This window comes from Condylura cristata, unplaced genomic scaffold, assembly GCF_000260355.1.
Source record: "Condylura cristata isolate star-nosed mole 26May11 unplaced genomic scaffold, ConCri1.0 scaffold00005, whole genome shotgun sequence".
NCBI classification, from domain to species: Eukaryota; Metazoa; Chordata; class Mammalia; order Eulipotyphla; family Talpidae; genus Condylura; species Condylura cristata.
Window position 1 is genome coordinate 52,005,256 of NW_004567106.1, and position 13,526 is coordinate 52,018,781.

At 37.7% G+C, this 13,526-nt stretch overlaps 1 protein-coding gene across 1 annotated transcript in view; it reads left to right on the plus strand.

Annotated features, from left to right (window-relative positions):
- Nucleotides 1–2,299: 2,299 nt before the first annotated feature.
- Nucleotides 2,300–13,526, plus strand: part of CFTR (cystic fibrosis transmembrane conductance regulator (ATP-binding cassette sub-family C, member 7)) — a 134,039-nt gene continuing 122,812 nt past the window's right edge. The window contains exon 1 of the mRNA XM_004677166.2: nucleotides 2,300–2,352. Coding sequence (XP_004677223.1) covers nucleotides 2,300–2,352 — 53 coding nt within the window. The remainder of the gene's footprint in view (nucleotides 2,353–13,526) is intronic.

Consider the following 13,526-nt stretch of genomic DNA (forward strand, 5'->3'; position numbering starts at 1 on the left):
GCTTATAATGAATGTATAACTAAGTGTTGTTTATTAAAAATATGTAACTGCAGTAGCGCATAGTTTATACATTTTTCTTTTGGTCTCATTCTTGAACAAGTCTAGCAGTTACAATTTCATGGAACTAATGCGAGAAGACAATTAAGTGATAGTGTATAAATATGTGAGGGATGATTTTATTAGAAGCAGTATTACAAACAGTAGTAACAGTTTAGAGTTAGACCTGAATCTGATTTTTTTTTCTACCATCATAGGCATTAACTTAACTTCCTGGCCAATTTACTTAAGTGAAAAATTGGGAAAATAATATCAACTACCTGTTGTAATAAGGTTTGTATGAGAATCAGGTGATGCCTGGAATACTATGATTAAAAACAAAAAGTGACTTTTATTTAAGCTTTCCAAAAGGAGGTTGACAAATGTTTGGTGTTTCTTCACACCACATCATCTGACCAGCTTTTGTGAACTTCTTTGGAACTTAGTTCTTTATCCCTTTATTGTCACTTATTCTCTGATAAGAGAGGAACTGATTGCCAGTTTATTTCAAAATATGTGTATTATTTCTGCTAGCTCACTCTAGCGGTTAGAAATCAAACAGTGGAAGGGCGGTGGGGAAGTGGATGGAGTGGGTTTAATCACATACTTGGGAAAAGTCAATAATGAAGACTGAGCTTCAAATTTTATGTCATACTGGAGGGAGGAAAACATGGGACAGGATTTGAAGCAATGGATCCTGAGTTAGAAAACTGATGTTCTTTCCTAGTAGCTAACTTTGCAGTTTGGCTTATCTCTTTGCTCTAAATTTCTGTACCATTAAACTTTAGGATAGTAAAACTCATGTTTTTATGAAGCTTACATAAAGATAGAAAAAAAGGGGAAAGTTGAAATGCAAAGAGGTATAAAAGCCTACTGAATGAATTCATTATATACATGTCTTTCTGTTATGAAATGCACATTTTATTTGTGCTTTATTTGGGTGATCATAAGTCAACAACCAGGAAATTTACGAGTATCTGCCTTGACTGAGGCAGTAAGGTAGTCAGACTTAAAATTTTTACTTTCATCTGAAATTTTCAATTTAAACTCAATGTGCACTAGCCTTTACACAGTAGACTAAAAGCTTGACTCTAAGAATCACACCAGCCCACAATTCATAAACCAAAAGCTCAGAAACAAAGGTGCTCACACCTGAAAAATCTTAGATGTCTTCAGAGATTGAAGATGGCGTTTCTCTTAGTCAGGTTAGAGTTAACAGGCTTTCTTCACGTCAAAGGCAGTCTGGATTCCTTGCGGTGTATTAGTCAAGATGTTTTGCCTAACGAGACTAGGAAATGTATAGGAGGGCGGGTTAGTTTACACACTGTTCACCTGTCATAGTCAATAACACGGGCTAAAGCCTTGCTTAAAAACTCAAGCCAGACTGAAAATCTTAGGACAGATAATGGTAAAATCCTGCGCGGGTAATGGAGAAAGCAATGACATATCTTGCCTCTGTAGGTTTTTACCACCACAAATTCGTGTATGCCATACTCGCATTTTGCCTAAGATTGAAAGTAACATAGCTTGGTTCTTCCTCCTACGCTCAAAGGAAGCGCTACAGAGAGCACAGCGCACTCGGGCGTCGGAACTTTCTGGCTCGCTAAAGCTTCGTTTTGACGCGGGAGACTTATTTTCATTCCCTTTCAAAATGCATCTGGCGAACGTTCGACCAGAATCTCTGCGAAAGGGAGGAGGAAGGCTCCGGGAAGTCTGCGGCAGCGTGCTCCCGGCGCGAGGAGAATCCGGCGCCTCTCCACCTTCCCCAACCCCCCGCACCCCCGGGGCTGGTTCTGCTCGGGCGGGTGACTCCAGCCCTAGGTCGTCGAAAACTGTACCTGGGCTCGCGGCCGTGACTGTCCCCCACCTGCGGGCTGGGCCAGGCTGAACGGTAAGAACGCGGACCTGGAAGGAGTGCGCGTGAGAGAGGAAAACTAAGGAGTCGGAATCTGAAAAGGGAGGGAAGGAGCTGTTGGGGTGCGGGCGGGAGGTGCGGAGGGGGTGGAGAAAGCCGCTAGAGCAAAATTGCGGCCGGACCAGGCTGCGCCCGGCTTTTAACCTGGGCTGTGGAGGCGGGGAAGAAGCACAAGGAAAGGGGAGGTGTATGGAATAGGGGTGGGTGGGTTTAGTTATGAGCAAATGACATCACGGCAGGTCAAAGAAAAAGGGGCGAGCGGCAGGCACAGAGAAGAGTAGGGAGTTTGGCTTTAGGAGCTCAAGAGCCCAGCCCGCCCCAGCAGGGACCCGGGTTCCCCCAGAGACCATGCAGAGGTCGCCTCTGGAAAAGGCCAGCGTCATCTCCAAACTTTTTTTCAGGTGAGAGGGTGTCCAGCCGAGCTGTGGAAAGACACGTGCCCTGGAAAGAGGAGGGCCTGCTTATGAGCTAGGTTTTGGGGAAAGAGTACTAGTTTGTTTTTTTTTTTTTTTTTTTAAGATGCCCTATCAGTTATGGTTAAGGAAGAGAAGGTGAATTTTTGTAAATAAAAACGTTTAGAAAAGAAAAAAAGGAAGCCAATTTGAATAGTCATACTCTCAAAGATTCAAATTGCTGCTGTGCAGTTGTTTTCTTGGATTTTTCTAAGAAATGTATTGGTTATAAACTCGTTAATGACAACAGTTCCATGCTGTTTGAGCTCCCCTTTGTGCCATCTCCTCAGAAGGCTTCTGGGCACACATACACCAATTGCCAGGCCTGCATGTAATAGGTGCCCAGGAAACATTTGATCGAATGTTGAGCTTTTTATGGAGAGGGGTGAAGTGGGCAATTTGTGTGTTAACTACAGTTTTTATTGTTATACTACTGATTAAATCTAACTAATGTATGTCAAAAATCAATCTTCCTTTTTACAAATGGAAACAAACATCTATTTAAAAGAAAATCCATTTCTACCAGGTATAAGTTTAAAGAGGGATATCAAAATTATCATGGAAATGTGAAACCATAAGAATAGATTCTGAAGTTATATCCAATTGACATTTATTAATTGCGCTTTTACCCTACTTTGCATGTGTTGAGACATAAAAGCTTGCAAACAATCTAATGAGATTCTAAAATTAGAGTCTAACTTCAGTTTTTGGCAAAGTGTTATTAGATGCAGCATTTCATATTTGAAGTTTCCTTTGGATACTGTATCTACTTTGTTCTTGTTATGTGAATGAATGAATAGGTACAGCTCTCTCTTGTGATATCGCTTGACTCATAGTGATCTAATGAATCAGCATACTTGGGTATCAGAAAAAACATAAATATTCCCATGTATATGTGTAAAATGGGACTGCTTTCACATCTTTCTATGTTTTATTCATGTTCAGTAAACCTGGACCTCAGGTGCTAAGGAGAGGCCATTGGCCATTGCAGGAGAGCTCCTGCCGGTGGATGCAAGTCTTTGCTCTTTGGGATCACCTTTTGTGTTGATGGCTAAAACACCTCATGTTACTCCATCTATAAAAGTTGGATTATCTGTTGAACTATCAATGTGAATTGACATAAATTGTAAATCTTTAGCAGAGTGCTGGGGGGAACGTAAATGTGAATCACTTTAAGTATAGTTTTCAGAAGAATGAATATTCCATAGCTACTTATAAATGCTAAGTATATCTAAGGTGGCATATTGTTTATTTAAATTAGATCATTATCGATCTATCAAAGTACTTTCTTTTTAAAGCAGCTCATCTTCTAAATTTAATATAGTTTAAAAAACACTTTCAGGTTGGTTTATTTAAAAAAGGTATTTAACAACTACTAAGTTTGTTAAGAGTGTACTTATTCCTGTTCTCCAAACTATTTCATAATGAGTTGTTCTAAGAATAGGTCTATAAAAAAAAAAACTTAAACTCCTACTATTTATAGGAACTGACGGCTGCTTAAAGTACCATTTATTAGAAACTTCCTCTGGGTTGTAATTCTAAGAGAAAAAGAACTTTGCAGAATTTCTGTAGCAGGCTAGACTGTAATGCTTAATGGCCAAGAAAGAGTCTTTAGATCCAGAGTGTTTTGATTCAAATTCTGGACTTGCTACCTAGTACCTGTGTGACCCAAGGCAAGTCCATTAACCTCTCTGTGTTTGTGGGGTCTGGTCTTTAAAATTTGACCTTTAAAGTCTTTAAAATAGGATCTTATGAAAATTTAGCTTAGGTAATAGCTTACCTAACATGACTTTCTCACATAAATAAATTCCAAATAAATTCATATACTCGCATCACATGTTGTTTAGTACCTTAGAATTTAGCTTACTGAATATGATCCCTTCAGTTTCATAAAGGAGTAAAGTTGAATTATAAAGTTGTCTGTCCTGACCAATATATCTTGAAATCAAAACCTCCTTAAAAGTATAAGGTTTTTCAGTATAATTTGTGAGCAATCAGGTGACACTTGAATTTAGGTATTATCATTCAAAAAAATGCATTGCAAATTGTAAATATATCTTCTAATGAAGAGAAGTATAACTGCTCTTAGCAACTGAAGATAATTTAGATTATGAAAATTTAAATGTTTTCTTAAATTTGCTTAGGTTTCACTTCCAGTATAAAATTTGAAAGACAACTGAACTGTCAGACTGCTTATGTAAAAATAAACTTATATAAGTAAGTTTGTAAGATTTACAAACTTAATCTTAAACTTCACTGCAGATAAACTTTCATATCATGGAAGACAAGTACATTAATTTAAAACTTATGCATTAGGAAGATGTTTTAAAACTTTAACATGATAGCTATTTGCATAGCATTTGTTTCATGTGCTAGTGGTATTGACTTACAAATGTTTATCAACAGAGATTGTGCTCCTTGATTTTAAGCAGTTTTCCAAGTTTACATTTTCTAATAACCTGTATGGTAGTCAGTTTCATGCCCTACTTTTTATTATTCTCTTCAGTTATTAGAATGTATATCAAACCATGAAACAATTGGAATTTGGGCATGGTATTTAACCAGAAGTCCAGAGCTACACTTGAAAAATTGTATGAGATGCATAGAGTACAAGTGTACAATGCTATATAGGACTGGATATTGAGGTCCCAAGTATTCTCTAAAGATAAGTCTCAAGTAAGAGCAAAGAATAATTAATGTTAAGATAGAAGGTAGGAATTCAGCAAAGAATTGCATACTGTAAGTCAGGCTAATAAGATAATTTAAGACACTTTTAAAATTATTAAACACAAAGTAATGAGCCTTTTTAAAAAAGATTTATTTATTTATGCTTACAGAGCTGGGGTACAGGCCAGAGACTCAGAGATGGTGAAAGGATTCAGAGATAGAGAGGAGAGCAGAACAGGCCTACTGACAAAAGTACACTGCTGAGGGGAGCAGTGGGCCGGTCAGGAGAGGTCTGCCACACCATGTGGATCACCTCTGGGGCAGGGATTGAACTCATGCTGAAGTAGCTTTTAGCTTCCCAGTTCTGTGCTTCAACCTACTGCACCACCAGGAAGGGCCTGTAATGAGTTTTTTTTAAATAAGTGCACCCGAATTTATATCTCGGAATGGATATGATAGTTAAAAATAGCCATTATAGAAAACCAGACTTTTACTGCAAAGTTCTCCCTTTGATCATAATAGTTTTGGATCTCTCATATGTAAATATCTTTAAGCAGTATATAAATTTCTTCTCATAAATGTATAGTAGCTTCATGACTTTATAGTCATTTTATTATTATAGCTTGCTTTGATTATGATACCCAGGATGCTCATATGTGCTTCTAGGTGACTTTTGACTGTATCTCAAAATCAAATCTACCTTGTAAGTATAAAGACTTTTCAGCATAGTTTGGTTTGTTAACAGCCAATTGCTACTTAAGTGTAGACATTATTATTCCATAATATATTGCAAATTCAAGAGAAATTTTCTGATGAAGAAATACATAAGTACTTTTAGTAAGGGAACCTTTATTACAGTATTATATGCTGAAAAACCCACAAAGATGATATGAAGAGAACCACACGCATTTAGCTATGTACATTGTGGTATGTTATAAAAACATCCATCACAGTGACGTTTAACATTTCCCTTAAATGTTTGCAAGGGATGAAGAAGCCTAAAATTATGGTGGTAATTATGTTTTGCACTTTGTTGGGGGTATTCATAGAAATGTTGCCAAGGGAGGCTAGTTACTCAAACTCATAACCTCTGCCCTGATCAATATTAGGTTTATCTCTCAAACAAGACCTAAACACTGACAAATGATGACTCCCTTCACCAGTCTCCTCTGTCTATTCATTTGCCTTTTGCTGGCTTTTTTTTTTTTTTTTTAAAGATTTATTTATTTGTACATACAGAACTGGGGTACAGGCCAGAGGCTCAGGGGCGGTAAGAGGCTTCACCAGAGACAGAGTGGGGAGCAGAACAGGCAGATGGACGAAGTACACTGCTGAGGGAAGCAGCGGGCGGGTCAGGAGAGGTCTGCCACGCCATGTGGTCACCTCCGGGGCAGGCGGGGATCGAACTCATGCGGAAGTGGCTTTAGCTTCTCAGTGCAGTGCTTTAACCCGCTGCGCCACCAGGGAGGGCCTTGCTGGCTTTTTAAAAATGATATAGTTGAGTTTTTACTATGAGATATATGTTATTCTTGTGTCAATTTCATTGTTTCAATTAAGTTTAAAAAGTACATTCTCTGCATCATCTGACTAAAATTATAGCTATGTATAGTTTATATAATATTATGTGACTATTAATTGGTTTTTAGTTAATTTTGCAAATTTTGAAATTCTTCCTTGGTTTTTAAATATATTCAAGTGGTTTTAATATGCTAGCCGAACATACTGCCTCCTTGATTCTCAGGAGTATTCCTGTGTATTTATAATATGGTATATCTTTTTTTATTTAACTCCTCCCTAAAGAAAGAAGTAAAAATATATATTTTTCTTCTCAGCTTTATCAATATTTTGTGTTTTATACATCAAAATATCCATCAGAACCAACTGTGAGTCAAGCTCTGGTTTCCATTTATGCTTTATGGGGGGAAGTAGGACTTAGTGTTGACATTATTCAAGAGAACCACATGTATTATGGTTGTTGAAGCTTGTTTAAAAAACCTTAAATGAACACTGCTATAATGTATTTTTAGTGTTAGTATGGAATCACTGGAACCTGGAGTTTCAGTGTGATATAGCTACAAGTAAGTATGGGATTGCAAAACCATCAGGGAAGGGTGTTAACCATTTAGCATGCAGCTATATGTTGTTTGTTAAATATTTTAAAACACCCGTGAGTCAGCAGCAATTTTGTCATTTTTGATTCCATGATTTCTGACACATCTGTGTAGGGTATACTTCCCTGGACAAAAACCCCATATGATGTAACGAGGTCAAGGAGGGGAAACATGATGTTATGGGTTTAGTTTGGGGACCTCAAATGAAGGTCCTTAAATTTATAAGTATGTTAAATGCATTGTTACTGAACCAAGCATAGCGATCGTATGTGCTTCTTTTCTGGACCCTAAGAACTTGCCATATAGTTGTTTCAATGTGAAATTAGTATTATAAGGATTATAAAATGGCCCTACTATTGAACTTTGTGTCTGAAGAAAAACTTAAACTTCTTTTAGCAAGAAACCTCTAAAAATTAATTCTATTGCTTAATGCTGAGAATGAATATATTATCAAAGAGCTCTAAAAGATCTAGTTTTCATGCTGCATCCAAGTTGTAAGGCTCATCAGATTTGCTGTTCTCCTTGCAGCTCCATTGCTTATTACTATATCTTGACATTAATGACTCTTTCAAATTGTAAAGCCCTAGATGTCAGGGCCTTCTATGGCTTAGTATAGTATTTCAGGACTCTTGCATTTAGTAGTTTAGTAAACTTGTCTTTTGATGATAATGACACCATGATGAACGAACCTATAAACCCATGACTATTCCAGAACAATGACCTTCAACATCCTGTAATGCAGCATCATTCTGTAAAAAAGGGTCAAGGCAAGTAGAGCTGTGGTTAGACTTGATACTTACAACTTATTCTGTTAGATTTTCTTGTATTCCTTGAAGGTCAGGCCCTAGCTTTTGTGGAAAACCCTACTTGCTGATTCCTTGCTTGTAGGATAAAGAAATGATTTAAATATTTCTGACAAGCATATATTGTTATGATTTTTAACCCTAAAGTTGGGCTTTACATACATTCTCTGATGTAATCAGAGAATTCTATAGGTTGCTTCAAGAAGCTGTGTCAGAAAGTATTTCCTTTATAGGTCATGATTCAGCTTGAAGGATGCCCTCATTCATTTACTCACCATCTTCTGTATTCCACGTGAATCCCTAAGAATGTCAAGGTGGACAAAAAAGATTTAGTTTTGCCTTCATAGAAAAAGTTATCTGAAATCCAAAATCTCAGAGGTTTATAGAACAGTCCACAGGAGCATCTGATTCAGTCTAAGGCTGATTAAGGAAGGCTTACTGCACGTTTACTGGATTCCTTCATAGTCCTAAAGGAGATTTTTCCAGACAAAGAGGGAGGGCACAAGTTAGGAACCAGCAGACTGTATAGAAATGGTAGGTAAGAGTGAGCGTCTGCTGGGAATTCAGAGGAGTTCCCTGTGACTGCGGCATAAGATATGGACAGAGATTTAAGGAAGATGGATCTGACATCTAGCAAGGGCCTGATACTAAGGGGGTTGTGAGCTTCTAAGAGTTTATCCTATTGGAAGTGAAAGATCACTATTTCACTGGGGAATTGACATAACTAGGTAAGAAACTGTTGCAGTTTTGTAAAAAAAAAAAAAAAATAGTGAACTGAAATAATGACTGAGAAAAAGATGGATTGGAAAGACATTAGGGATGTGAAATTAGGAGGCTTGGTAATTCATTAGCTGTATGAATTGAAAGAGAAAAGAATCAAGAAGAATGTTCTCATTTGCTGACTTTAGTAACAGTGGATGTGAAGCTTACTGAGAGAGGAGTTTGAATTGGAGAAGAAGGCGGGGGTGGGGGTTGAGGCCTCTGCTTTACTTTAAAATAAAAAAGAAAATGATGCGGATGACTCAAGGCCAGGTAATAAGATTATTTGAAAATATGCTAAAGTCATTTAGAGCTTAGTCTTAAGTAAGAGATATTAAGATGTCTGAGGTGATAGTCAGAATTACAAATACTTCCTTCACACTGTTCAGAAAGTAGAGGGTGGCACCTAGGGAGGGATTTAAAGTACCCACTTATTTGACCTTATTGTGATGCAGTGACCTAGAGTGTGTCAGGAGCAAGAAGCTGTATTCCAGGGACAGAATTGGTATTTCAGTTTACTTTGAACTTTCCTACTACCATTCCCACCAAATGCAGCAACTGAGTCTGAAGTGCCCCCACCCCACCATAACATCACTTCTGAAAGCAGTGTTTTGTTTTTCTTATGTCAGGTGACAAAAATACATTACCTTTCTTTGATAGTAAACAAGGAGGTTTGGAAATCTGGGACATCAAGTCTTCAGTGGCTGAATAACTAACATGACACCTGCTATCATGAAATACCATTTTTTTTTTTTTTTGGTGTTAAAGTTTTCATCACTCTTGAAAAGCTCATGTCTCAGCTTTATGTTAAAGCTTTGGGACTCTGCTTGCAGAGGTCCAGCCCCTTCCACCTAACTTCACCCCCGCCCCAAATGCCTCTTGAAGACTAAGCACTTTAAAAAGAGACCTAAGAATTTAAGCTGGTGTCAGTCATACTAGTATGTGAGTATTAAATGTCATAGGCAGAATCATAGGGGCTGTGACAGCTGCTATTAGGGTGACTCTCCTATTGATAAAAGTCAATATGTAGTTTATGTCTATGCAGTACAACTGAAATGCACAAAGCATATGAATTCCCATTGATCAACTAGATTGTGGAGCCAACTTGGACTGAAATTATTAATATAGTTAGACACTAAGTATTCAGCATAAAATATTCAAGTTCATTGTATTGAATGTATAAAACTGATGAAATTGAACACAGATGTAACCATTTAAAAATCAGAGCTAAGTTTCTATGCAATAATATTTTATTAGAGCCAGAAAGATAATCATTATAAAAATTAAAGTAAAAGTAACTTTGATACAGAAACTTTTTTTAAAAAAAATTTATTTATTCATACAGAACTGGGGTACAGGCCAGAGATGTGGAGGGCGAGGGGATTCACCAGAGAGAGACCGGGGAGCAGAACAGGCAGATCAACGAAGTACACTGCTGAGGCTGGAGCAGCGGGTGGGCCAGGAGAGGTCTGCCACGCCATGTGGTCACCTCCCGGGCAGGTAGGGATCGAACTCATGTGAAAGTGACCCCAGCTTCTCAGTGTCACGCTTTAACCCGCTGCACCAAATGTAATTAGATCATTACATTTGGTCATGTTTATTGGATTCAATCCTGAAAACAGTCTTTAGATTCATTTAGTTGTTTGTGGGTAACTTAGCAGTCTTTATAACTCAGATACTAACTTTTGTTGATTCAGCCCATTTTGCGGCTTTACCACAACTCTTGTCTTCCCAGAGAAGTAATTCATGACTCCACTTAATGAGTAATGGACAGTAGGGTAAAAATAGAGTTAGATTATGGGGTTAGTTTACATGTATTTTTTTCTAAACAATGAGCCTCTAAATCTGATGCTTAGTGCAAACTGACCAAAGTTTACACTAAAGAAAAGGAAATCTAGCTAAAACCAGGATAAAGGTTTTTTGTTTGTTTGTTTGTTTGTTTTTAAAGATTTATTTATTTGTGCATACAGAACTGGGGTACAGGCCAGAGGCTCAGGGGCGGCGAGAGGCTTCACCAGAGACAGAGTGGGGAGCAGAACAGGCAGATGGACGAAGTACCAGAGACAGAGTGGGGAGCAGAACAGGCAGATGGACGAAGTACACTGCTGAGGGGAGCAGCGGGCGGGTCAGGAGAGGTCTGCCACGCCATGTGGTCACCTCCAGGGCAGGCGGGAGTCGAACTCGTGCGGAAGCGGCTTTAGATTCTCAGTGCTGTGCTTTAACCCGCTGCGCCACCAGGGAGGGCCTGTTTGTTTGTTTTTTAAGTAAATACTTATGCTCTGAAAATTAGGCGCTCTCCCTTTTTTTTTCCTTGAAATTAAAAGCAATTTATTATCAGATTTTTTTTTTTTTCAAGCACTTATCTTCCTGGCACTATAAAACACCCAGAACGTAAAGTACTCTTTAGGGCTAAATTGTTCATTATTTAGACAAGTAGAATATTCTAGATTACTTCCAAAGTAAGAAATTATTCCAAAATAGGAGCTCTCACTTTTAATTAACATTATTTCATAGCTTATTGTTCTTAAACTGTGGTATGCCAACCACTTGATTTAAAACTATATTGAGGGCCCTCCCTGTTGGCACAGGGGTTAAAAACAGCACTATCAAGCTATCACCAGCTTCTGTGACCTGAGCTTGATGCTGACCAGGGGTTGACCCACATGGTGTGGCAGACCTCTCCTGTCTCATCCACTACTCCCCTCACAGTGTATTTCAATAGTTCTGCCTGTTCTGATCTCCAATTTTGTTTCTGGAGAATCCTTTCACCTCCCCCACACCTCTGGCCTACATCCCAGTTCTTGTATTCATAAATAAATAAACCTTTAAAATTACCCAAGACACTATATATTGAGGTAAGTATATGTAGGTATGGACTTGAATCTAGAAATCACACATACATACAAATATACAAACCTACGAACATAAAGAACCTCTGGAAAAGGGAAACACAATTTCTGCTCTCTCCCTCACCGTTTCAGGTGATTCTTTTTTGCCTACTAAAATCTGATACTATTTGCCTACTAAAATCTGATACTATTAGGCCAATCTTAAAATGGATTTAAATAGCACAACTAGCGCTTTATAAAATATTGGAAAACTACAGATTTGAGGACAAAAAAACAGGATTCTACCACTAATCATAAAATGTGGAATAATCCATCTTCAATCTGAGGGATTAAGAAAGCATTTTAAAAGTTTACCATTTTCAATAAATTAACAATAGAAATAGATGCAGTTCAATTTGAAATTTGAAATTTCCTCTTACATAGTTCTTGAAATTTTCAGTTTTGCTTCCCACTACCTCTAATATTTACTAAGTACTTCTTACATATCAGGAATGATCAGTGAAATTTTCCAACAATTTATATGGAATTTAATGATAAAAAGACATGTAATTTAGAAAGAAATGGGATTTATACAGGTTCACTCAGTTAATTATTTTGAAGTCAGTATATGAACTTAGATTGGTCTAAATTCAGAACTCTGCTTTTAGCCAGAACATCATACTACCCAAAAACCTAGAATGGGACTGGTGAATTGAATAATTTCACATATAGGTTTTCTTTATTTTATTATCTCCAAAATATATCATTTTTGATACAAGCAATATAAGTAGTAGCATTAAAGAACTAGATTCAATTCTTGGAATTGCCAGAATCCTGCTCTTCTGTTCTTATGCATAAGTCCATGTGATAATCCACTTGACTTGAGTGTGGAAGGATGGTGAGGGAAGTTTGAGGAGAGAAGGAAGGACATTGGCTTAGATTAATGAGGCCTTTAAAATTCTAAATGTCTAATGCAGTAGAAAGACCTGGTCAGCTTGTCACAGAAATGGCTCAGTTGCATAAAACTTGAGTCAGACTATTCTCATTCCTATTTGCTCCATCTAGATACTACCTGTCACCCTTCATTTTTTATTTCCAAATACAGCTTCTTCACTTTCTCAAACTTACTAAGTCAGTCTTTCTGTTAAGATTTTACATCAACTCTTCCTTTTTCAGCTTCACTCAATTGTGTCCCAGTTTCAGCCACTTCACTAGTCTTCTCACTACACCCCTCTGCTTTGGTGTCCGTGCTCTGGTCTCTTATCCACACCTCTACCTGTTCATCATCGTGTCATATGCTACTCTATATTTACTCTCTCTCTTGAGGCTGAAGGAAGAGGCAAAGACCCAGGCAGATGGTTCTTCAACTTGATGTTTGACACTTTGTACATAGGCCTTAGATTTTACTAACAGAGAGGTTTTGACAAACTTTTAAAGCAATAACTTCTATCACTGAATCCTAATTTGCAAAAGAAATATTCCATGTAACTGCTATATATATAAATATACTTTGTGTGTGTGTGTGTGTAAAACTGCAATACATACAATGAAGACAGTAGCTCTTCCATAAATACAAAGATGTGCTTAGTCTCCTGCTTCATCCAACATGAGGTCTGAATGATCATGTAACATTTATGCTCTACTTCTTGGTTCTGTAGGCTTGAGTTTTCTACAATGTTTTGTTTCTGAAACTGCAATGCCCTTTTTAATTGATGTCAAAAGAAATGTCAGCCAGGAATAAACTGTACTATGAGAACTTACCAATACATAGAAGGCATATATTCCTGTGACCTCAGTTGAATTATTTGTATTGATTGTCCCTCACAAGGTTGACTTTTTTTTTTAAGATTTTTTTAAATTTATGCATACAGGGCCCTCCCTGGTGGCGCAGCGGGTTAAAGCACAGCACTGAGAATCTAAAGCCGCTTCCGCATGAGTTCTATCCCCGCCTGCCC